The sequence below is a fragment of the Hyperoodon ampullatus genome (genome assembly GCF_949752795.1).
Source record: "Hyperoodon ampullatus genome assembly, chromosome: 3".
NCBI classification, from domain to species: domain Eukaryota; kingdom Metazoa; phylum Chordata; class Mammalia; order Artiodactyla; family Ziphiidae; genus Hyperoodon; species Hyperoodon ampullatus.
The window spans coordinates 143,473,753-143,499,601 of record NC_136916.1 but is presented as its reverse complement, the minus strand read 5'-3'; the positions used below and the strand labels follow the sequence as shown (position 1 = coordinate 143,499,601).

At 43.0% G+C, this 25,849-nt stretch overlaps 1 protein-coding gene across 2 annotated transcripts in view; it reads right to left on the bottom strand.

The window, feature by feature from the left end:
- LOC307050725 (protein farnesyltransferase subunit beta) overlaps positions 1 to 21,632 on the bottom strand; it is a gene marked incomplete at its 5' end in the record, with an annotated part of 78,072 nt that extends 56,440 nt beyond the window's left edge. For both annotated transcript variants that reach the window (XM_079700930.1, XM_079700931.1), the window contains one exon: positions 21,489 to 21,632. In XM_079700930.1, the coding sequence (XP_079557056.1) occupies positions 21,489 to 21,632 (144 nt within the window). The remainder of the gene's footprint in view (positions 1 to 21,488) is intronic.
- Positions 21,633 to 25,849: the final 4,217 nt, after the last annotated feature.

The following is a 25,849-nucleotide window of genomic DNA, read 5'->3' as shown; positions in this document are numbered from 1 at the left end:
TCATTAAATAAAAGGATTTGCCTACCAGGTTTGGACATACAGTTTTTCTGGGCAGGACCCCGCTGTTTCCCCCTTTGCCTGCCAAAGCAGTAAAGCTATTCTTTTCTACTTCACCCGAAACTCTATCTCCAAGATTCGATTCAGCCCCAGTGCACAGAGGTCGAGTTTTCGGCATCACTAGGAGTGGAACTGCTGGATCATTATGATAACTTTATGTTTAATCATTTGAGGAGCTGCCAGACTGTTTTCCAGAGCAGTTGTACCATTTTATATTCCCATCAGCAGTATATGAGAGCTCCAATTTCTTCACATCCTAGCAACACATTATTATCTATGTTTCTGATCATAGCCATCCTAGTGTGTGTCAAGTAGTATCTCACTAGTTGTTTTTTTAATAAATTTATTTATTTTATTTATTTATTTTTGGCTGCGTTGGGTCTTCGTTGCTGCGCGTGGGCTTCTTCCTAGTTGCAGCGAGAGGGGGCTACTCTCTCCGTTGCGGTGCACGGGCTTCTCACTGCGGTGGCTTCTCTTGTTGCGGAACATGGGTTCTAGGCGTGCGGGCTTCAGTAGTTGCAGCACATGGGCTCAGTAGTTGTGGCTCGCGGGCTCCAGAGTGCAGGCTCAGTAGTTGTGGCACATGGGTTTAACTGCTCCGTGGCATGTGGGATTTTCCCAGACCAGGGCTCGAACCCATGTCCCCTGCATTGGCAGGTGGATTCTTAACCACTGAGCCACCAGGGAAGCCCTCACTATAGTTTTGATTGCCTTTCCCTGATGACTAATGATGTTGAGCATCTTTTTACAGGCTTATTGGCCATTTGTAGATATTCTTCGGAGAAATGTCTATTCAGATCTTTGTTCATTTTTTATTTTTTAAAATTTTCTTTATTTTTTTTACATCTTTATTGGAGTATAATTGCTTTACAATGGTGTGTTAGTTTCTGCTTTATAACAAAGTGAGTCAGTTATACATATACATATGTTCCCATATCTCTTCCCTCTTGCATCTCCCTCCCTCCCACCCTCCCTATCCCACCCCTCTAGGTGGTCACAAAGCACCGAGCTGATCTCCCTGTGCTATGCGGCTGCTTCCCACTAGCTATCTATTCTACGTTTGGTAGTGTATATATGTCCATGACACTCTCTCACTTTGTCACAGCTTACCCTTCCCCCTCCCCATATCCTCAAGTCCATTCTCTAGTAGGTCTGTGTCTTTATTCCTGTCTTACCACTAGGTTCTTCATGACATTTTTTTTCCTTAAATTCCATATATATGTGTTAGCATACAGTATTTGTCTTTCTCTTTCTGACTTACTTCACTCTGTATGACAGACTCTATGTCTATCCACCTCTTTACAAATAGCTTAATTTCGTTTCTTTTTATGGCTGAGTAATATTCCATTGTATATATGTGCCACATCTTCTTTATCCATTCATCCGATGATGGACACTTAGGTTGTTTCCATCTCCCGGCTATTGTAAATAGAGCTGCAATGAACATTTTGGCACATGACTCTTTTTGAATTATGGTTTTCTCAGGGTATATGCCCAGTAGTGGGATTGCTGGGTCATATGGTAGTTCTATTTGTAGTTTTTAAAGGAACCTCCATACTGTTCTCCATAGCGGCTGTACCAATTCACATTCCCACCACCAGTGCAAGAGTGTTCCCTTTTCTCCACACCCTCTCCAGCATTTATTGTTTGTAGATTTTTTGATGATGGCCATTCTGATTGGTGTGAGATGACATCTCATTGTAGTTTTGATTTGCATTTCTCTAATGATTAATGATGTTGAGCATCCTTTCATGTGTTTGTTGGCAGTCTGTATATCTTCTTTGGAGAAATGTCTATTTAGGTCTTCTGCCCATTTTTGGATTGGGTTGTATGTTTTTTTGTTATTGAGCTGCATGAGCTGCTTATAAATTTTGGAGATTAATCCTTTGTCAGTTGCTTCATTTGCAAATATTTTCTCCCATTCTGAGGGTTGTCTTTTGGTCTTGTTTATGGTTTCCTTTGCTGTGCAAAAGCTTTGAAGTTTCATTAGGTCCCATTTGTTTATTTTTGTTTTTATTTCCATTTCTCTAGGAGGTGGGTCAAAAAGGATCTTGCTGTGATTTATGTCATAGAGTGTTCTGCCTATGTTTTCCTCCAAGAGTTTGACAGTTTCTGGCCTTACATTTAGGTCTTTGATCCATTTTGAGCTTATTTTTGTGTATGGTGTTAGGGAGTGATCTAATCTCTTTGTTCATTTTTTATATTGGGTTGTCTTTTTATTAATGAATTGTAATAAGTCCTTAAATATTCTATCAATAGATACAAGTTCCTTGTCATATTCCCATTCTGTGGGTTGTCTTTAGGAACTAGTGTATTTTTTAATAGAAAAAGATCACTTCAGAGCACAAAGTATGATTTTTAGAGTACAACTTTTAAAATAATACTAGCAATAAGCCTGTAATTTTTTTGACAAATAGTAATGGATTAATATAGAAATTAAAAAATAGTCATCTGAGGATAAGAAAATGAAAGTAATCCCCAAAATATGCAACAGCCTTTTTTGCCTCTCCTTCTCCACATACAGTCTGCCAGTGTGATATAAATCGTAGTAATTTTGTCACTGGGAAGATGTAAGCATTCTTTGAATGTTCTGATTTGCATAGTGAAAGGAAAGGAAGAAAGCTAGTTGTATACAAAAGAGTTAACACAGCAGGCCTGAGACTACTATCCTTAGAAAGGCCTACTTGAAAGGTAGACCCTGGCTGGAGTCTGGGAGCCTGGATCTCGGGAGGGCTCTCACCATTCCCAGAACTGATTAGAGAGGCTCACTGAGCCTAAACTGTATAAACAACGAGGTTTATGGTGAACAGCTCTTTTCCTTCTGCGAGTCTGGAATTATGCTAGAAAGTGGGTCCCTATGTGACCAGCCCCAGTAAAAACCATGAGCACCAAATCTCTAATGAGCTGCCCTGGTAGCTCTGCATGTGTGGTCACAATTCAATGCTGGAGAAATTAAACACGTCCTCTGTGACTCCACTGGGAGAGAACTCTTGGAAGCTTGTGCCTCGTTTCCTGCAGACTTCACCCCATGAGCCTTTTCCCTTGGCTGATTTTGTTCCGTAGCCTGTTGTTGTAATAAATCATAACCATGAGTACAGCTATATGCTGAGTTCTCTGAATCTTTGTGTAAGCAGTTAAGGTAGAGAGAAAAGAAAGAGAGAAAAGAAAGAGAAAGGAAACCCCGGAGAAAGAAAAACAGGCATGGTTTTCTTGACATAAGAGAGGCCATTTTGGCCTAAGCCATTCTGGGATCTAAGCCTGGCCACAATGCTTGCCCTTTAATAGGTCTTAGAAATCAATGATCTTAAGAGAAGAAAGAATGCAGACACTGACTGTTATCAGGCGAGAGAAATAACAATAGCAAAGATAATATATTAGTTATAAAGACTCCGAGTTCTCTTTCGATGGTAAAGAGTAGCCTGAAGCCTCAACCACCAGATGTACTGGAACCTAAGGGCTGATGATGTTGACCTTTTCTGAACTTCTGACTTCAATCAACTAAAGCTTGGACTCTGTAGACCACTCAAGCCCCATCATGAATATGCATGTACCCTTAACTTAAAACTTCCCCAATTTTGCTGTTGGGAGAGACACTGCTTTGGGAAGGATCCCCAGTGTTCTCCTTACTTGCTGCAAGTAATAAATCCTTCCTTCTCCCTATCTTTGGCTCGGTCGTGTCTTTTGGCTCAACACTCACCAAGAGGCAAACCAGTTTTCAGGTAACACTAGTAGTGAATCAGTGAACCTAGGAGTGGTCTTGGGGACCTCCAAAACATTAGTAGAATTAGAAATTTAGCCTTTGGGACAGAATTAAGAGAAGCAGTCACAACAATTGCATAATGTCTATGAAGCAAGATCTATAATTAAATTCCTTTTTAAAATTTTATCGAAATTCTCACTTTAAATATAGGAGAATTGGGGGTAACTATTAAAAAACAAAGTTACCTAAGTCATGAAGAACTCTAACACTACACAGCTCTCAAATCAGAATTAGGAAGGGAGGAAGGGAGGGAGGGAGGGCGAGAAGGAGGGAGGGAGGGAGGAAGGGAGGGAGGGAGGGCGAGAAGGAGGGAGGGAGGGAGGAAGGGAGGGAGGGAGGGCGAGAAGGAGGGAGGGAGGGAGGGAGGGAGGAAGGAAGGAAGGAGGGAGGGATCGGCTTCAACACAGGGATGCTAAAGCATGTCTGCTTTCCCTGGCCTTTCATTTTATCTTGAATTTCCATGTTTCCTTTCCATCCCGAAGGAAGGGACTATTCTATTTTAGTTAATTTCTCTTTTCCGCATGAGAGCTCCCACAGGCAAGGCAGTTACCAACTGAGTACAATACAAAGGATTATTAACAGCCGCCCTACAATAGCAGATAATTTACTCTTGCATAAACAGCAAAAAGCCCATAGGTTCATTTCCCTTGAGCACAAAGCACACAGTTTGTGACCATGTTAATGAAAGTGATATGGCTCTCTTGGGAGGAGGATGACATCCTAAAGCATCTGTTCGGTTTCAGAAACATTGTTACATGAAATGTTATAAGAAATGCCATCAGGACTAGTCACCAAAAAATTCAGTCCCAAGGGATTAGCTCTTCAAAAATTTTAAACAGCCTGAAATAAAGGAACCTTGATTGGCTCCTGATTCAAAACACACACCAAAAAGATATAAAAAGAATCTTGAGACAATTGGGGAAATTTAAAAATAAATTGGAGGGAATTCCCTGGTGGTGTAGTGGTTAGGACTCTGTGCTTTCACTGCCAAGGGCCAGAGTTCAATCCCTGGTCAGGGAACTAAGATCTCACAAGCCACATAGCTTGGCCAAAAAAGAAAAGAAAACAAAACAAAACAAAAATAAATAAAAAATAAAAATAAATTGGATATTAGATGATATTATACAATTACTTTTAATTTTCTTATATGTGACATTATTGTGCTGATGTAGAAGAACATTATTCTTAAGAGATGCATGCTTTATTATTTAGGGGTAAAGTGTCATAATATCTTCATCTTACTTTCAAAGATTCGGGGAAAAAGAACAGTCATATACATATATACATGTGTGTACATACACACACATATAAACATACACACACACACCCCCAAAGGAAAAGTTGTGCCCATCACTGTGAAACAGGAGGGAAGGGGGCAGGGCACTACCCTTGAAAGAGTGACATAGCCAGAGGACATGACATAAACTGATTAGAACCAAATGGGTCCAAGATGGCAGACAAGTCAACTTCCACTAGACCTTGAGCCTCAGTATACACTCGCTGTAACACATCAGGAAGCTAAATGACACACCCACAGGCACCAAGACAGTTCTAAGACTAACCATAAGGATCAAAAAGTGGGCAGTGGGGCTTCCCTGGTGGCGCAGTGGTTGAGAATCTGCCTGCTAATGCACGGGCCACGGGTTCGAGCCCTGGTCTGGGAACATCCCACATGCCGCGGAGCAACTTGGCCCGTGAGCCACAACTACTGAGCCTGCGCGTCTAGAGCCTGTGCTCTGCAACAAGAGAGGCCGCGATAGTGAGAAGCCCGCGCACCGCGATGAAGAGTGGCCCCCGCTTGCCACAACTAGAGAAAGCCCTCGCACAGAAACGAAGAACACAGCAAAAATAAATAAATTAATTAATAAACTCCTACCCCCAATATCTTCTTTAAAAAAAAAAGTGGGTGGTGGCCCAATTCCTGGAAATCCCCACCCCTTCCCAAAATAGCTGAAATACTCCTCCCACTCATTAGCCTATGAAATTACACAACCCTATAAAAACTGACAACCCTTTACCCTGGTGCCTTTCTCACCTTCTGAGATGGCCCACACTCTGTGGAGTGTGTTTCTCCCAGGGCCACTCTCGCCTTCTGAGATAGCCCACACTCTGTCTGTGGAGTGTGTTTCTCTCTAAATAAATCTACTTCTTTTTTTTTTTAATAAATTATTTATTATGTTTTGGCTGCATTGGGTCTTTGTTGCTGTGCCTGGGGCTTTCTCTAGTTGTAGTAAGCGGGGGGCTAGTCTTTGTTGCGGTGTGCAGGCTTCTCATTGCGGTGGCTTCTCTTTGTCGCAGAGCACAGGCTCTAGGCACGCGGGCTGCAGTAGTTGTGGCACGTGGGCTCAGTAGCTGTGGCTCGCGGGCTCTAGAGCACAGGCTCAGTAGTTGTGGCACACAGGCTTAGTTGCTCCACGGCATATGGGATCTTCCCGGACCAGGGATTGAACCCGTGTCTCCTACATTGGCAGGCGGATTTTTAACCACTGCGCCACCAGGGAAGTCCCTAAATCCACTTCTTACCTATCACTTTGTTTCTCACTGAATTCTTTCTGCAATGAGACATCAAGAACCTGAGGTTCATTAAGTCCTAAAACCAGGTGTGTGATCTCAGTTGGAAAATTGTGGGTTTTGGCCAGGTTCAAGTCCCAGCCTCGTGGGTTCAAGTCCCAATCAGGGTTTTGGCCGGGTTCGAGTCCCGCCATGTGGGTTCAAGGCCCAATCTGAGGTGCATGGTTTCAGCTGTCGACCATGAAGGGATGGTGATAAGGTAAGAATGTTGAAAGTTAGGTTTTGGTCCTAAAGAGGCCTGTGCGATGCTGCGAGGCAGGTATACTGGGGAGGACGCTCTGCCAACGTCTGCTCATTTTTGACCGGTAGGTCAATCCTGTTGCTTGTGCACATGCAACAGCAGATCCAGGACAGAATTGTTAATCTCTATACTCATCTCCCTGACTCTGAGGTTTTTCTCCTACATTCTTGCATTCTTGTTCATTCCTACTCTATTTCTTTCTTTCTTCCTTCTGTTAACCCCAGAAAACCTGTGTGACCACCAAGGTGTACTTTTTATTGCTTTTACTCCCCTCCCTCTGACCCTTACAAGTGCTGACGCTTTTTTTTTTTTTTTTTTTTTTTTTTTTTTTTTGCGGTACACGGGCCTCTCACTGTTGTGGCCTCTCCCGCTGCGGAGCACAGGCTCCGGATGCTTAGGCTCAGCGGCCATGGCCCATGGGCCCAGCCGCTCTGCAGCATGTGGTATCTTCCCGGACCGGGACACGAACCCGTGTCCCCTGCATCGGCAGGCGGACTCCCAACCACTGCACCACCAGGGAAGCCCCATAAGTGCTGACCCTTTATTCCCAACTTATAGCTAGACCAACTCCCACTCATCATCAACACCATTGGGGATGTCTTCTATGCTGTTTCTTTGTGACAACTTTTTGGGCACTAACACCTGGTTGGGAGACTACCCTGGAAGGGACAGCATCTAAAATCTTAAGTGCAAATCTTCACCAAATTGCATGGTGGATTTTACTTAAGAGTGGAGTTTTGGACAGCTCAGAAGCTTGTCTAAAATGGGTCAGGCTGCATCAATCCCAACCAATACCCCTTTGGGCCATATACTCTGGGATTGGGAAAGATTTGGACAACAGGAATTAAACGGAAAAAAACTTAGTAGGTTATGTAATCAGGTTTGGCCACAATATGAGTTAGGAAATTTAAAATTGAGTCAAGTACCCTATGTTCAAATTTCCATGGCCTTGTATCTAGGCAATGGAACACAAAAGGAATTTAAGGCATGTGTAGCTTGGAGGGATACCTCTAGGGAGTACACTGAGTACCTTTTAACTGACCCATCCTACAGGGTCATGGATCCCGAAGGAACGTGGATCCCTCCTCCCCCGAGGTACAGGCCTTTTTGGCTATGCATTTCATAGCCCAGTCTGACCCAGACATCAGGAGCAAAATTCAGAAAACAACTGCTGGTCCTCAGACTCTGATGAACAATTTGTTCCAATTGGCTTATTTGGTTTTCGGTAATAGGGATATGGTCGAAAAGGCTGAACGCACCCAGAGAAATATGCAAAAGGCCCAGATGACGGCAGTGGCTTTGTCCACTCAGAGACCACCAAAAGGGAAGTTGGCTTTTCTGGGCCAACCTGGCCCTGGCAGACCACAAGGCCCACGGGTAGCCATACAAGGCCAGTGTACCCTGTGTGGATACAACGGACTGGAGGGAGGATTGTGATCAATGTGCCCTTTGCAAACAGCCAGGGCATTGGAAGAGGGAATGCCCCATACGCCAGAGAGCTACGGGGGGGCCCCTCAGCCATTGATGGTTTTGCAATCAGAAGACTGAAGGGGCCCAAGTGGCTCTGCCTAGAGATACCATCTACATAACTAAATGGAGAGCCTTGGGTGGTCACTGATGTGGTGGGCCACTTGACAGAATTTCTTAAAGACACTGGTGCAACCTTGGTCTTAACCCAAAGGATTGGAAACCTTAGCAATCATAAGGAATACGTAATGGGGTTGTTAGGGAAGAGACAGGGGCACACCTTCCTGGAACCCCTTTTGTGCAAGATCAATGGCCAGCTGTTTTTACATTCCTTCCTGTTTGTGCCTGACTGTCCCATCCCTTTAATGGGAAGGGATTTATTAACTAAGGTAGGGGCCACTCTGTTTCTTGAGGGCCAAGGGAACCACCCTCATCACCAAATGGTTCTAACAAAAAGCAAAAAGGAACAGATAATCTGAAGCTAAAATAGAAGACTTAGTAGACCCTGGAATGTGGACTATCGAGGTTCTGGGCTTGGCCAAAGGTATCCAGCCAGTGGTTATTAAGTAAAAAGGGTTATATAGTGTCTAAATATAAGGTACAAATTTCTTAAACCTAGGGAAGATCCTAAAAAATGTTTGTAAATAGATTACCAAAACAGGAGGCCACGGGTCTGACTAAACTAACCATAGCTGATATTCAGAGCCTGATAGGAATTTTGGAAGAGGCCTTCTCCCCTAAGCTAAATGAGGAAAAGTAAAACTTTCCAACTTAAATGAATGGGTATGTCAGTCCTTCAATATCATTGAGGTAACCACCCAATTCTTTGAAAAAGAAAACAAAACTCTCCTTGTTTTACAAATGTAGTCTTTACAGGACCAGAGGTGTGGCTCCAAAAATAATCCAAAACCCACCAATCCTTTTACCACTCCCCAAACCTTCCCTATTTATCTTAAGAGACTTGTAAGTATTAAACAAAGGGGAAACAGTCATCCTAGGAGGAACTTGCCCGTATCTTTGAGATGCAAGTGTCCTATCTGGTCTTCTCAGGAACCCTTATCTCTGCCACCTTTTTAAACGCAAATTTTAAAAAAGAGGGTAAAGTAATTTAGAACTTGACTTGTCAAGGATAAATAGAAATCCTAAGTGTCTTTTCTGTAAACACTAGTAAAAAGGGTTTAGCCATCTAGATGGGTGACCTTGATTTGTTCCATCTGCCAGAAGCCCAATTTGAATCCAACCCCTTGTAACTGATAGGTTTTATGCTGTATCTGACTCAGGACTGAAATTTTGGAATGGGAACTATAAGGCCTCTGTGTTTGTTTGTGTGTTCATATGTATCTATATGTGTGTTGTAGGCGTGTGATATTGCCAAAAATGAATTCGTAAAAGAGCTCTACGTAATTGGCTTAAAAAAAAAATTAAGTGCTTATATAAATACTCAGAAATAGAAAATAATCTGGCCAGAATGCATTTCAGGTTCATGTCATCTGAAAAACATTCAGTACTAAACTGATATCTGGTATTGAAGGTGGCTTAAGCTTGTTGGTTTGATTAACACAGACCTGTTAGAGTCATCAATGATCAATGTCAAGTATAATCCTTCTGTTGTACCTAGGTTTATTAGAGGTCAAATAAGACCTTTTTCTGTTACAACTTTGTCAACAAGAAAAGTAACTCAATGTGAAAAAAACTTTTAAGAAAAGTAAGATAAGTGTTTTTAGTAAAATTAGGTGTGAAGAATGAAGAATACTGAAAAGAGTTATACATGATCAGGATTTTCTAAGACTGGATTAAATTTAGTTGGGTAAATGGATTTTGCTGGGAATAGGCTGGGACAAGACTGGATTTGGTATGTTTCTTTGCCTTTTAAGTGATCTGTATTTGTTTTTGAGATCTTCTGTAACTTTAGTTAGGGAATAAGTATTGTCTCACAGTGACCTATGATCTTATTTGAGCAAGTGTTTTGAAACTTTTTGACAAGCTTCCCAAATGTCAAATTTTAATTAAGTTTCTTTTGATTTCCAGCTAACTTTGGGGTACTTTAGAGGGCCCCTGAGGTATCTTAAAGAGAAATATTTAACTAGGATTATTTGGTATGTTAAATTAAATGTAATCATTGATAATTCTGGTTATTATAACCATGTTTCTTTATCGATTACACTGTTATCAGATGTTTAACCATGCCTTTTGAGCCTTTTGTCATTTACAGATATTTTTGTACTCTGATGCTGTTACAAAAAGTGCTTCATCATCAAGGAGATTCACAGAAAGGCCTTGGAAGCAGTTACAACAGTTCCACACCAAGATGATGGCTATGTGAGGATTCCAGCCCATACTGACTTAGAACAAGGAGCTGTCTTGCCCCTGGGGCCCCTAGATCAGGCATCCAGAGATTTTTACTCCCTGACAGGCAGGGTCAACGCCCCTACTGAAGCAGTTACAGAAGATGGACCATCGCCCTTCTGCTTCCCATAAGAATATGGGATAGGGGCTTCCCTGGTGGCGCAGTGGTTGAGAGTCCGCCTGCCGATGCAGGGGACACGGGTTCGTGCCCCGGTCCAGGAGGATCCCACATGCCCTTGAGCCGTGGCCGCTGAGCCTGTGCGTCTGGAGCCTGTGCTCTGCAACGGGAGAGGCCACAACAGTGAGAGGCCCACGTACCGCAAAAAATATGGGATAAAATCTCTGAGGGGGGAATGAAACAGGAGGGAAGGGGGCAAGGCACTACCCTTGAAAGAATGACATAGCCGGAGGACATGACATAAACTGATTAGAACCAAATGGGTCCAAGATGGCAGACAAGTCAACTTCCACTAGACCTTGAGCCTCAGTATACACTCACTGTTAACACATCAGGAAGCTAAATGACACACCCACAGGCACCAAGACAGTTCTAAGACTGACCATAAGGGTCAAAAAGTGGGCGGGGGCTTCCCTGGTGGTGCAGTGGTTAAGAATCCGCCTGCCAATGCAGGGGTCATGGGTTCGAGCCCTGTTCTGGAAGATCCCACATGCCGCAGAGCAATTAGGCCTGCGAGCCACAACTACTGAAGCCCCTGCGCCTAGAGCCCGTGCTCCACAACAAGAGAAGCCACCGCAATGAGAAGCCCAAGCAACGCAACGAAGCGTAGCCCCAGCTCGCTCGCCGCAACTAGAGAAAAGCCTGAGCGCAGCAATGAAGATAACGCAGCCACTATAAATATTTTTAAAAATTAAAAAAAAAAAAGTGGGCGGTGGCCCAATTCCTGGAAATCCCCGCCCCTTCCCCAAATAGCTGAAATACTCCTCCCACTCATCAGCCTATGAAATTACCCACCCCTATAAAAACTGACAACTCCTTACCCTGGTGCCACTCTGGCCTTCTGAGATGGCCCACATTCTGTCTGTGGAATATGTTTCTCTCTAAATAAATCCACTTCTTATCTATCACTTTGTCTCTCACTGAATTCTTTCTACGATGAGACATCAAGAACCTGAGCTTCATTAAGTTCTGAAACCAGGTGTGTGATCTCAGTTGGAAGACTGTGGGTTTTGGCCAGGTTCAAGTCCCAGCCTCGTGGGTTCAAGTCCCAATCCGAGTTTTGGCTGGGTTTGAGTCCCAATCTGAGTTGCATGGTTTCAACTGGGTTATCTCCACCTTTGTCCTTTTTTTGGCAGGGAGGGGGCAAGCTGCACAGCATGTGAGATCTTAGTTCCCCCGACCAGGGATGGAACCCATGTCCCCTGTGGTGGAAGCAAGAAGTCTTTAACCACTGGACCGCCAGGGAAGTCCCTCCACTTTTATCCTTGACAAGACTATCTCACAATTCTGTAGAGGTAGAATTTGCAGAAAACTGATAGTAATGCAAATAATTTCTGTCCACAGAAATACAAATTGTATCTAGTAAAATGCAAGTACTTGTAAATGCAAGTAATAATGAATATTGCCCAGTTTTGCATCCATTTGCAAATTTACTTCAGCATCCCTATCTGACTTTAAAGGTGGTATGTTGAGTTCCTGTCTGAACTAGTTGTAATATCTTACTGGGTCCATGAGTCAAATAAAATCTTGGACATGTGTTCATTTTATAGTTGTGTGAGTCATGATTTTATCTTCTTTTAAAATTTATCCTTGAACAGTTTATATGGTGGGGGGGGATTAGGTGGAGGGCAAACAGATACTGTCAATTTTTCTGTATATTTGACATTTTTTGTAATAAAAAGTTGGAGGAACCAAGATTCCATCACAACTACTTTATCTAGGTATAAGAAAGATTTTTGAAAAGTCAAATACATCTGCACACACACACACCAGTACTTTATATGTATAGTAGCTAAATAAATGTTAAACCAATTAGAGAGTGTTTCTGTCAATTTAAAAGCAAATACTCTACAGTGTGACACCAGCAGAGACTTTCCTTGACCAAACTTTAGTCAGGCTCCTCTGAATCCTCCTCCCAACTAGGCCTTGACTTTTTTTTTTTTTTGCGGTACGCGGGCCTCTCACTGTTGTGGCCTCTCCCGTTGCGGAGCACAGGCTCCGGACACGCAGGCTCAGCGGCCATGGCTCACGGGCCTAGCCGCTCCGCGGCATGTGGGATCTTCCCGGACCGGGGCACGAACCCGTGTCCCCTGCATCGGCAGGCGGACTCTCAACCACTGCGCCACCAGGGAAGCCCTAGGCCTCGACTTTTATACTTCTGTGTCCATCATCGTATCACCTATTTTTAGCAAGAATCCTGCTAAGTTGGTTTAGCCAGAATCCCCCATCCCCACTATCTGATCAGGTTCCTCATCCTCCACCATCCCCCAGTGATGTCTGACCACCTTGGCCTGCCTTCACAAGGAATCCTTTTAAGTCAGTTTAGCCAGATTCCCCACCTACCTTTGATGATTCCTCTTACTAATCTACCATCCACCAATCCCCCCACCTTGCTCCTTGGCTATAAATTCCCACCTTTCCTTGCTGTTTTCAGACTTGAGCCCAATCTCTCTCCCCTACTGCAAAACCCCATCACAGCAGTCCTCCTTGAACAAAGTCTTCCTTTAACAAGTGTCATGAATAATTTTTTCTTTAACAATACCTCTCCACACCCACCAGCAGAATGACTAAAGTTGAAAAGAGGGAAAACACCAAATGTTGGCAAGGATGTAGAGGAACCAGAGCCCTCACACATTGCTGGTGAGAGTGTAACATGTCTGATCACTCTGGAAAAGGCCAGCAGTTTCGTTTAAAACTAAACATACACCTACCCTGTGATCCAACAATTCCACCTGTAGGTTTTTACCCATGAAAACACATGATCATAAAAAGACTTCTACAAGAATGTTTATAGCAGCATTATTCATTATATCCAAAATCTGGCAACAGCTCAGTTGTCCATCAATAGGAGAATGGATTAAAAAACCAGCAACAGCAACCATTAGATCTAGTAGCTCAGAGGCAGTTTAACCGCAGCCAAGCTGATCTTGTTAAAAATGTAAACTCTCAGGTCATAGACGTATAGAATCAGAAACTACTGGGATGGGGCCCACCCAGAGGATTCCTCCTCCAGAGGATTCTGATGCATGCTGATGTTTGATGGATCAAAGGTTTTTTTTTTTTTTTTAGTAGTGGTAACAGTCACTGGATTTCAGCTCAGAGGCTGATGCTTGAGTTTGACTTCAAATAGGACTTTCTTAACTTATAATTATTGCTGTTTTTTTTTTTTAACCTGCTCACCACACTTTTCTTCTTCTTAATTAGCAAAGGATAAACGAAGGTGAGAAGGTAAAACGTTCCTCTGAACAAATATCCTAATACTTTGAGTACAAAATTCAGAGGGAGGTCAGAGTTGACCTAGTCTCCTTAACCAGCTGGCATTCCTCTCTATCAAGGCTGAGATCCTTTATGAACCATGGGTTCTCAACCCTGGCTGCATATTAGAATTACCTGAGGAGCTTAAAAAATACTGATGCCTGGGTCCCACCCTTAAAGGTTCTGTTTTAAGTGGTCTAGGGTACAACCCGGGGTGGTTGGGAAGACCAAAAGCTCCCCGGGTGATTCTAATGGTCAGCCAGGTTTGAGACCCACTGCCCTCACTGCCAATTCCCTTAAAAAACCTTGTTTTAACATCAGGTGTTCCAGAAGTAACGAAGGAAAACTAAGTTTAAATCATAAACCAAAATGAACACTAGAAAAAAGTTCCCAATGGCCTACAGATCCACAGGCTATGTTATCAGCAGTAACCTGCCTCATTCAAAGGACAGGTGCTTATCATCACTATGCTATAATATTCAATAATCCTCATCTAACAGCATTTTTCATTAAAGAATTCCTAAAAGCCTATGCATATATGAAAACTTGGTTTAAGGCAGAGATGGGAAAATCTAATATCAAAGGAAAAAACATGGACAGTAAGTGTTGCTAGTATAAAAATTACTGCCTACCTCTCATCCTAAAAATAAATAAATAAATTCCAGGTTGATTAAATTTGAACATGAAAAACTTGAGTCAAGTCATTAAAACAGCATATAGGAGAATATCTTTATATTCTTGGGATAGAGAAAGATTTCTTCAAAAAGCTCAAACTATAAGGAAAAAGACAAAGAAGAACATAAATATAAGCAAGGTTAAAGGCAAACAAGAGCCTAGGGGAAGATACTTGGAACACATGTAAAAGATACTATTTTTCCCAAATTAAGACCGCTGACCACTAACAATATCAAGTCTTAGAGAGGATGTGGACAAAATAGATCTCCAGTACACCACTAACTAGTACTTAAATTACTAGAGTCACTATGGAGGGCAACATGGTAGCAGGTAATAAAAAGGCACAGACCCTACAACCCAGCAATTCTAACACTTCAGTAGAGACATACCTAGAAAACCCTTGCTTGCCCTCCCAAGCCTCTTTATAACATAACTTAGTCCTAACAGTACATCTCTCATTTTTCCAGTCATGAGGCACTTGATCACTTAGGGTATGGCGAAAGGGGAACACAAGAGTTCAGAGGTAAGCCTACTAGTTTGTCAGAAGTTTACCCCTGCTTCTGACGGGGCACAGGCTAGGTGTTGCTACGTACAGAATGGTTTTACGTTTGCTGAAGTAAGATTATACATATTGGGAATATGCCATCCCAAAATATGCCTCGTTGGCATATGGATTATTTTGAGCTAAAGGCCATTGATAACCAGGAGGTGAAGGAAAAGCTCTAAAAACAGGGCATTAAGTTTCCTTTCGTAAAGATGTCTCCCTCTCCACACCAAGAAGTGGAGGACTCCTAACAACTCTTATCTATGGAGAAGGCACGGACTTAAATCTGAATAACAAACCTCACTAAAGAACTCTTGTTTACCATACTTTTCCTGGACTTAGGGGAAACATAAGTTGTCTCCCCAACCCAGAAGCCCCAAACCCTTTTCTTTGTTTTAGTCTAAAATGGCATATAAACTCAAGTTCTAACTACCCCTTTGGGTGACTCATCGATAGGTGCTCCCATGTGTACACAACAATGCACATGTTAATAAATTTCTGTTTATTTTTCTCTTGTTAATCTGTCTTTGGTCAGTCTAATTTACAGGGCCCCAGCTAGAGAACCTAAGCTGGGTAGAGGAAAAGGTTTTTTCCTCCCCTACTATATATGTATATGGATGTATATGCACATGTATCTTTATATAATATAAACTAATAAATATATATTTGTGTGTGTGTATAGTCTGTGTACATGATATAAACTAGTATGTATATTACTTTGTGGTTTTCAACGATGGAGAGATCGTGTGAGAATCTAGGGGTCAGAGATGAAGTGACTGCACCCACGTCCCCAAGACTTAGGTGCCATGGCAACATAGATGCAGATCTAACCATCTGCCCGCATTCTTGACAGCTCTGTTTAAAACATAGCTCCTGGAATTCTTCTAGAAATCCAATCGGAAGCACAGAATAATATCCATTCATAGCTGAGTGGTAAAAAACAACAAATGCATTTGGAATTTTCTCCTTCACAGCTTCTATCCAAAGCAAATCTCATGATGCACCAACTTCCGTATCACAGACCTTCCCTTCTCCCTACATCTCCCCCTCTCTCCCAGAGGAGGACCCTTCCAGAAAGCAGATTTGCTGCCTGAGACTCATGCTAATGCTGAAGATGTGGTAAAAGAATCATTAATAGATTAACTATAAGAAAAGGATTCTTCCTAAAAAAAAATTATCCCTCAGAAAAAACAAGTCACCTTATAAGAAATCCTTACAAAGTAACTCTTGCTGTGGGGAGTTCTTTCAATTCCTTATTTTGAATACAAAATATGAGTTGGGGTTGACACATCATCCTGAAACAACCTCAGTCAAGGTCTGGTGTTGGCTGCCTACAGAAGTCAGCTGATGGTATCAATGAAAGGAGACAAATTAAACACAGATTTAATTCCTGGGGATATGAACTCACACTTGCATGTGCAAACTGCCACTGTAAACCCTTTTAAAGATCACTTTAAAAGTTAATAAAGTGTTTAAGTTGCGGTGATCAAAGATATGTACCAACTGGACACACTGTAAAAGAATTATAATTGTAACTTGTGATAAAATATTCAATATCTTCCCCATATTTAAAAGGGATGTATCTCAAAAAACTGAAAGTGTGGTCTGCAAAAACGTATTCACTGATCCAAAGTATAGCTCCAGTGATGATATAAACGCAAAGGTCGAAGATGGATGTGAAGAGTTTGAAGACAAATGTTTTATGAATATGAGGAGGAGAAAGAACAATATTTCTAAATTAGTGTGATTTTATAAAGTATGTGATTTTAAATAGGCACAGGTACCTAAATTTAAAATGCAAATCGTGTAAAGAAGCATTTGGTTTGTTTACCTACATACCTAATAGTATGTGTATTCTAGAGTTGACCAAAAAACACTTTAGGGGACTTATTCATAGGGAAAATGGGGAAATTTTGATATTTGCACTTTCTAATAGCTGGGTAACATGGTATATGCTGAATTTCAATAAGATAAAATTGATTCACATAGCTAGCCTACTGACCACTTAACAAGCAGAGGTCTGGTCCCGTCTATCAGAAGCATAAAAATCTAGTTAGTGTGACTATATTTAGGGACTTTCTCCACCTCTGTTTAATAATCTTTCAGATACTAGAACTTGAAACAAGTCAACAGCAGGAGGTCGGGATTCATTCCTGGATCCCTAATGTTCCCTCCTGCAGGATCTGCAGTGGTGCAATGCCCGTCACTTGCAGCCAGCTCTTTAGCCTGGCTCCCCATCCTGTCCCCACCGGCCACCAGCACTCATTCATCATCAGGTCAGCCCCACCCATCCAGCTGACCTAATTCCCTACCACAGCCAACCTGGTCTTTCCCTCGTAATGGCTCCTCCCACTGGCATGGCTGCCGCCCCAACTCTATCCTTTACAGCCTAACCCGAGTCCCACATCCTCCATGAAGTTGTCCTGACCGCCTCACCCCACACCAGATCGGCTTCCACTCCCTGAAATCCTCATGCAATGCAGTCATAATTTAGCACTTCATTACATGCTCTGCTGAGTCATTCTGTGATTGCTTCCGGCATATTCTTTTTTTTTTTCCCCTCTAAGAGAAAAGAATTTTGACTGAGACAAATAATTCTTCTAGATTCCCCTCAGAGTTGACTGGCACTTGACTGAATGTCGTCTAATGACATCATGCCATTTCAAATGGAGAATGTTTCTGCCCCTGTTCAAGGGCAGTCTAAAGGGAAAACAAAAGTAGTACCTTCAGTAACAACTGTTGTTGGCAAACCTGCTACCTCTGAGATTGTACCAGTATTACCCTACCGGCCTGAATCCCACAGCATTTGCAATGGGGTGACTGCAGGTGGCACAAAAAAGGAAGACAATCGCTAATAATACAACCACATCTTGCTTTCTGGAGTCATAAAAGGTTCTCCGAGCATCAAATTCATCAGCTTGTCAAGAAATAAAACAGCCTGTCACAACAGAGACCTTCAAAAGATACCCAGAATCTCACCACTGCTCATTACCTCTACTACCACAGCCCTGAGCGAAGCTGCCATCACGTGTCACCTGCAGTACTGCAACAGCCACTAACTGGTTTCCCTGCACCTACGCTGGCCTCCTCACAATCTACTCTCAACAGTGACCTAAATGAGCCTGCTGAAATGCTCAACAGATTGTGTCAAAACCCTCCAATCATAGATCAGTCTGACTCCTGGTAGGAAACAGATGGCACATTCAAAGTGGGTGATTTGAGGGGAGTTCATATCATAACACAGGGGCTAGCAACACAAGGGTACTTCATGCCCTTCTAGACCTGAAATGTGAAGAGAAGGGGTAGAGAGGGAGACAGAGAGCTCCACGGAGAAGGCACCTAATTGGAGATGTGACCTTAAGTCTAGAGACACTCCAGCCCACACAATCCTGCGGGAAGGGAATATATACGCCAATCTCATCCTTCTCCCTCACTCTCATCCCCTATCAATACTCCCCATGGCCAAATGCAAAGAGAAGGCAGAAAGCAAGGTTGCCTGTCAGTGCAGGTCCACCTCCTGGGGCACATCTACAGAGCAGGGTAGAAAAGGGTAGAGTGAATCTGGGGAGGTAAATGGAAGCTATTCAGCCAAATGCCTTCCCATCTCAATCAGGGTATCTGAAAGTACGAGATCCAACCTTATCGCCTGTTCTGTTTGCTAACCTCTCTACTCAGTGGCTCTCCACTCACCAGGCACCCCCCTGCCTCAGGTCCTTTGTACTTGCTGCCTTCTCTGCCCAGAATGCTTTTCCCCCAGATACACACATGGCTTGTCCTCTCACCTACTTCAGCTCTCAGCTAAAACATTACATCAGCAGAGGTTTCCTTTACCACCTTATATAAAAACCTCCCTTGCTCCTATCCCACCCATGTATCTCCCTTATCTTGCTTTATTTTTCTCCACAGCACTTCTCTCTAACATTAGATAGATAGATGGATGGTTAGATATTTTTTCTCCTTTTTAATTGACTGCCTCTCTGGCCTAGAACAAAAGTTTCGTAAAGGCGTCCACTTGGCCTCTTTTGTTCACTCCCTTATGCCCAGTGTCTAGAACAGTGCCTGGCACAAAGAAGGCACTCACGTATTTGTTGGATGAATGCAAATGAATGAATGGAACAGAAGAACCCATAGCTAAGGACTCTTTCCACTGTTCAGAGGTTTAACTCCTACTATCAAATCATTGTTAAGCAAATAAATAGGCTCCTGATAATCAGATAGGAAGCAGGTGACAAGCATTTTTTATTGGCAATGGCACAAAATTGAGTGCTGTCAGTAAACCCCTAAGAATAAATGGAATCTTCAGTCAGAACCAAAGGAATAACAGCAGTGTCTTCTGCAAACAACTCCTAGCAAGGTTGTTTTTTCTTATGACTATATCATCATTAACCTACCAACCTAGTCCTTCTATAAGACTCAGTTTTCTCATCTGTAAAATGTGTAAGGATTGAATGATACAATGTATGGAGAGCATTTATTGGGTATGGAACCCAATAAGTGGACACTATAATGATTATTAAAACATTGAGGAAGCCATGAGAATGAGATACTATGTTATCTTCCTATGATCTGGAACTGTTTCTCCTAGACTTTTAAAATGTGAGCTGGAATAATGACACGGAAAAGAAGTATAAGATGCTTTACTATCCACCGCACAGTTGGGCCTAGATCTGAAAGACATCCTACAGTACCAGTGCTCCATATCAGAACCTAGTTTCCACAACTGGCCCAGACCTTGGCCAACCCTTTTGCAGGCCAGTACCTTGTTGCATCCATTTCTCCATCGCTCATTATATCTAAGCACTTAGAAGATAAGTGCTGGTTTTTCCCTCATAGGAACTAAGCAGGGCATGTGACTGAAAAAACAGTGTAAGCAAAAGAGAAAGAGCAGATCAGTAAAGCTCCTGGTGATGCTCTTGTTTTTGACTTACCCCTCTAACCATGGAAGTCTCTGTTCTGGTGTGTAAATTAGACCAAATTCTGATTCCCTTTTCTCCACTAACATTTTATTTATCTGTAGCCTTATCTGCTGGGTCAATTCAGTTAACTACTCAAAAGGTGACCCTATAGTCTTAGGTCAGATAGAAAGAAAAAGGCTTGACCTGAATCCACTCAACAATCCATCATTTAGGAATACTGCAAAGATCCTGTAGTAGCTTTTTCACTGATGGGAGATTTCTTTGCAATTTTTTGCAGAAGATTTCTGTAGAAGGACACACTGGTGGGCTAACTAACCTGGGAAGCTAGATTCAAAAGGTAAGTTTCCTTTCTACCCTAAAACCCATGAAACTTAAATCTCCAGTTAAAATATTCCCTCTGCTACTATGTGTATACGTGTGTATTCAAGCCCTTGTTTTTGTTATTTTAGTCATAAATATACAATATAATAATTATCATTACTAATTTTTGCCAAAATTGAGGCTTCCAACCTCAGGCATGAAAATCAAAGCAGGTCCCTCCAAGATTAAGTCTAGGGATTGATCTTACTAAGAGATCTTATTTTAGTAAGCAGCCTGATGCTGACTTGTTAGTGCTAAAAAAAATCATTCTGATCACTTCTCCTAGTGACAGATGGGTAACCATTTCCACAATAACTAACTTGGGACCAATTCCAACTGAGGAACGAGAAGAAAAAACAAAACTATAATTCACTACTCATTCCGCAAACACGTTTCAAAGTGATAGGTCCCATCTACTTCGAGGCCTCGGCGAATGGCAAGTGGTACAAAATTCACACTCTTATTACAGCACTTCCCAAACTGTGCTGTTTTCCTCTCTGTCTTCCCCAACCAGGCTGTGCCATGCTCCTGATCAGGGGCTGTTTTATTTCTTTGCATTTCCAGAGTTCGACATTGTGACCAACACACTGCTGGTGCTCAAATGATTGAATGGCTACTAAAATGTCTCCTCACGAGGCAGGCATCAAACCTGGCACTGTGGGTCATAAATTAAACATCATGGAATAGCATGACCGCAGTCTGGCCACTTCTTTTCCCCTCTATGTCCCAAAACTACAAGCAGGGTGGGGAAAGTGCATTATCCATACGAGAACCTCCCGATGTCTGGCAAAATGGAGTGGGCTGTCCGACCCACACGGGCTGCTTCAGTCCTCCAGGCACAGAACAAGATTCTCTCCGCTCCCTAAGGCAGAGGGGGCCCAGGTACTGTCCTCTCCCTCCAACCTTGACAACGACCCTCCCCAACCCGGCCCCACAAGCATTCCACGCTCCAGCCCAAGCCTGGGCGCCGGGAGCTTCCCGGCGTGGGGGTGGGGCGCCGCGGTGCACTGTGGGAGCTGTAGTTCCCGGGTGGGTTCCGTACCCCGGCGGCCCTGAGGACCAGACTCCCGCTCCCAGAAGCCCCCGCGCGGGCGCCTCGCCCAGTCAAGCCAGCTCACCTGTTCCATGGACGTGACTGTTTCTACCGAGTCGTCCTGCAACCGCTCCCGCGCGTGCTCGGGCCTCAAACTGTACAGCGGCTCTGACCAGACAGGGGAGGAAGATGGAGGGCAACAGTAGGTGAAGGAACTCGGAGAAGCCATGCTCTGGAAAGCAGCAGGCGGTGTATAGGACTCAGCTTCGTCAAAGAACAACGCGCCTTGAAACTCTAGCGGGCTAAGGCGCTACGGAGAGCGGGTAGAGTCAAAAGATTTTGAACGCGAATCGCTCCTGCCGCCTACACAACCTCAGGGAGTGAGTTGCTGGAATGCTGCCGCCCCCCATTGGGCAGAGGAGCTGCTGCAAGAGGCTCAGTTTCCTGGCGCGCAAGGAAGGACGTGTACATCTGAATTTCATTTCCCACACACACACCTTTTCAACATTCTCACTTATGTCAGTAGTTCACAGTCTTGGGTGCCCAAGAACCCAATGAGGGTAACTTTTAAAAAGGCATTTCTGACAGCTCTCCTGATTGCCTCAGTCATACTATTATGAACAGAATTATTGCGCACCTTTGGGTACATGACAACCGCCCAGGAGAAGCCAGCAGCTTCTCCACAAAGGAATTGCCATCTCAGTAGTCAGTGATGGAGGGAAGTGGCACTGCAATTCTCTCCTATCAATTTAGGGGTTACAGTGCAGTAGCAGGAGCTAAAACTCAGTAGAAGGGACAATTGTAAGTGAAACAACCAAGAAAGTATTCACTCATTTATTCAGCAATTTTTTTTATAGAGCACCTACTACATGTCAGGCACCCGTGCTAGGCCTCAAGAATACCAAAGTGAACAAAACAAACAAGGTCCCCCCCCTTTGAGAAACTTAACAGCCTAATGGAATTGATAGAATTAAGTGAACGAACACAAAAAAATCTGTGAACACTTGTGATGAATTGTATGAAGAAAAATAACAGGGTCTATGAGAGAAAGTAAAGGAGGAGGGGACTAACTAGATTGGGTGGTCTGGCCAAGCCTCTCTGGGTAAGTGACATGTAAGCTGAGACCTGAAGGATGACAAGGAGCCATCCGTGTGAACAACATGGGGAAGAGCCTCATGAGGGAAAGGCCAGCAAGCCTGACAGAACACGCCATAAATATACTGACATGTGTTTGTATTCATTCTGATGTTTAATCTGAAGGTGTTCTGAATAAAAGAAATTCCTGTTGAGTGGGGTTAATCATCATATATGCCTCCATTAAATGTACAAGTAGTGATTTTAGGAAAACCCTGCTACCTTTGGACAAGCAATAGAAGAGGACCTCTTTCAGGGCCCACAACAAAAAGACTGCACCAAAATTATAACACCAAGAGGTTAAACTATTTAGAGTGTGGGTGAGGGTTTTGGGGGTGGGAGAAGATAAGATAATAACAGACTTTCTAGATAGACACAAACCCAACTTCCTGCTCGGAGCATTTTACTCTGTTCCCACTAAATTCCAAGCCACATGTCCAGGACCCAGGGAACCGTGGTGCGATCCTTCACAACCAGCCATTCCCCTGTTCTCAGACTCCAGTGTCTAAGGATGAGGCTGGGATGGCCTACGGGCCTCAGGTAGATAAACACTATTGCCCTGTCCATTTTAGAGATACCATTGCTGAGTTAAGTCCTAGAGGTGCCGGAATATTTCTAAATCTGGGAATAAGTAGGACTGTGTGGGTTAGGGTCACAGATATGGCTGTACAATGTGAAATAGTCTCATTATTATTTCCTCTGCATTGGCATCTTATTGTCTTTCCCTTAGTTCTATTTTGGAAAAAATGATCTGTTAAGGTCTGGGTCATATCTAAGGATTCTGCCTTCTTTGTAAAGCATTGCTTTGCCGGCTAGAAATTTAAATTGAACTACTGAAAGAGTAGCTGGAACAGTTTTGTAACAGATTATTACATCTGTTACTGGTACACCTAAAGCAATTGCCAATTGTATTCAGGAAATAGAATTCTATTTCTGAAATGCAATCTCCTCCACAGTAGGATCTGAACCATGTTAATGGGGGCGTGGCAAGAGTCTCCTGCAGGATAGTGTCTGTTCATGTGCTGGGCACTGAACTAAGTGCTGAGGAGAGAGTGGTGAACAAGCCACACACATTCTCAGCCCTTACCGGTCTCGTGATTTACCAGAAGAAACAGACATTAAACAATCATTACAGAATTGACTGCTTTATTGCAGTTGAGGGAAATGGCATGAGGGAGAAAGAAGCACAGCACACTGTGAGATTGCATAGCAGGGGAGACTGAAGGTAGTCTGGAAGATCATGAGGAAATGAGTTAACTCACCCAGGTTGAGAGAACATACCAGGCAGTAGAAACCCAATGACAACAAAACCAAGTGCAACAAGGAATGGAAAATATGAGGAATTTATACTCTTCGTAGCATCACGAAGATTTTTCAGCCTTGGATCGGCGGCGGCCCACCAGTCGTCCTTCCTCTGAGTTTAATAAAATGACTCATTCAAGAAGCAGAATGTACATAAATACTGGCAGTATGGCAGAGAATGATGTATTTACAAGAGAAAGTCTTAGCAATGATAATTAATTAATAGTCACTCCAGCTTGGACTGCAGATGGTTTGGGTATATTTTACCCAATGTATGATATTTTTCTAAATTAAACTGTGAACTGTAATTGTTTTTTTAAAAAATAATATAAAATGTGGATAGTGTTATTTTGCACTTCTATCTAGAGCAAGAAAATAAGAAAAAAAAGTAAAGATCTAAATGAACCACTAGAGGGCACTTCTGACCCTAGAGTAGCTTCTAGAGTAAGCTTTAAAACTGCTCTCACTGCATTACTCACACAAGTCCATAGGTCAGCAAGGATTGTTTCCTTTAATATCTTGCAAATCTATGTAACAATACATATTTTGGAGAGTTTGGAAAATGGAAAGAACTCATGCATTATCCTGCTAGGTAATTAATTTTTCTCCCCCACAATTACTTCTCTCCCTGCATCTGTGGTCTCCTACTTTGCCTTCCCAGTCCCAGTCCCTCCTGTCTCCTGGATACAAGTGTTACCCAGCTCTTACCTAGGGCCAATCCCTCCCTCCCCCTCATGCCCATGCTCCCTTGACTCTCTTAAGACATCAAATTGTTCCTGTACTTGATCATGCTCATCACCCACAAACAGGCTACTTCTCCACTCATGGGGAAAAAAAGACAGTTTTAACGCTCTTGATTCCACTCCTTCTTCAGCTACCTCCCCATTTCCCATTCCCTCTCTACCAGTCGCTCCAGTTCCTCTCCTCCCACTCTCTTGAACCCATTCCAAACTGGCTTCCCCATCGGCTTGTGTCAAGTCCCTGTTAAACTTCTAATTGCTAAATCCAAGGGCCAGTCTCAGCCTTTGTCTCATCTTCCTACCTGACCTCCTAGCAGCATGTGACAGGGTTGATCATTCCCTTCCCCTTGAAATACCTTCTTCTTATAGTGTCTGGCACCGACCTTTGCTATTTCCTCATCTCCCTCACACTGTAACTTTGGAGTCCCTCAGGGTTCTCTGTCTACAATCACTCACCTGTAGCTCAGACAGTCCCAATATTTCAAATACCACCAGTAGATTGAAAACCCCCTCATTTATATCTCCAAACTGGATCTCTCTTCTGAACTCGAGTTCATCTCTCATATCCTATTTGCATTTCCACTTAGATATCTAATACAATCAGTCCCCTACATACGAACGAGTTCCGTTCTGAGTGCCTGTTCGTTAAGTCCAACAAAGTTAGCCTAGGTACCCACCTAACACAATCAGCTATATAGTACTATACTGTAAAAGGTTTATAATACTTTTCACACAAATAATACATAAAAAACAAACACAAAAAATAAAGAAAACACTTTTAATCTTACAGTACAGTACCTTGAAAAGTACAGTAGTACAGTACAACAGCTGGCATACAGGGGCTGGCATCGAGTGAACAGGCAAGAAGAGTTACTGACTGGAGGAGGGAGAGAAGGTGGGAGATGGTAGAGCTGAAGGATCGTCAGCAATAGGAGATGGAGGGCGAGCTACACGTGGCAATGTACACCAGACACATGAACTAATACGTGATTGGACGTGCGAATAGCATGTTCGCGTCTTTGAAAGTTCACAACTTGAAGGTTCGTATGTAGGGGTCTTCATGTGGTAAGTGTGTCCACAACAGAGCTGCCGGTATCTCTTCCAAACCTGTGCCCTCAGCCTTCCTCCCTCAGTTAACTCCATCCTCCCACTTTCCTCCAAATACCTTGGAGCCATCCTTGATGGCTCTCTTGCTCTCTCTCATAAATCTTGGTGAAAATACATCCAGAATTTAACCCCTGCTTACCAATTCCACTGCTGAGGTCCTGGT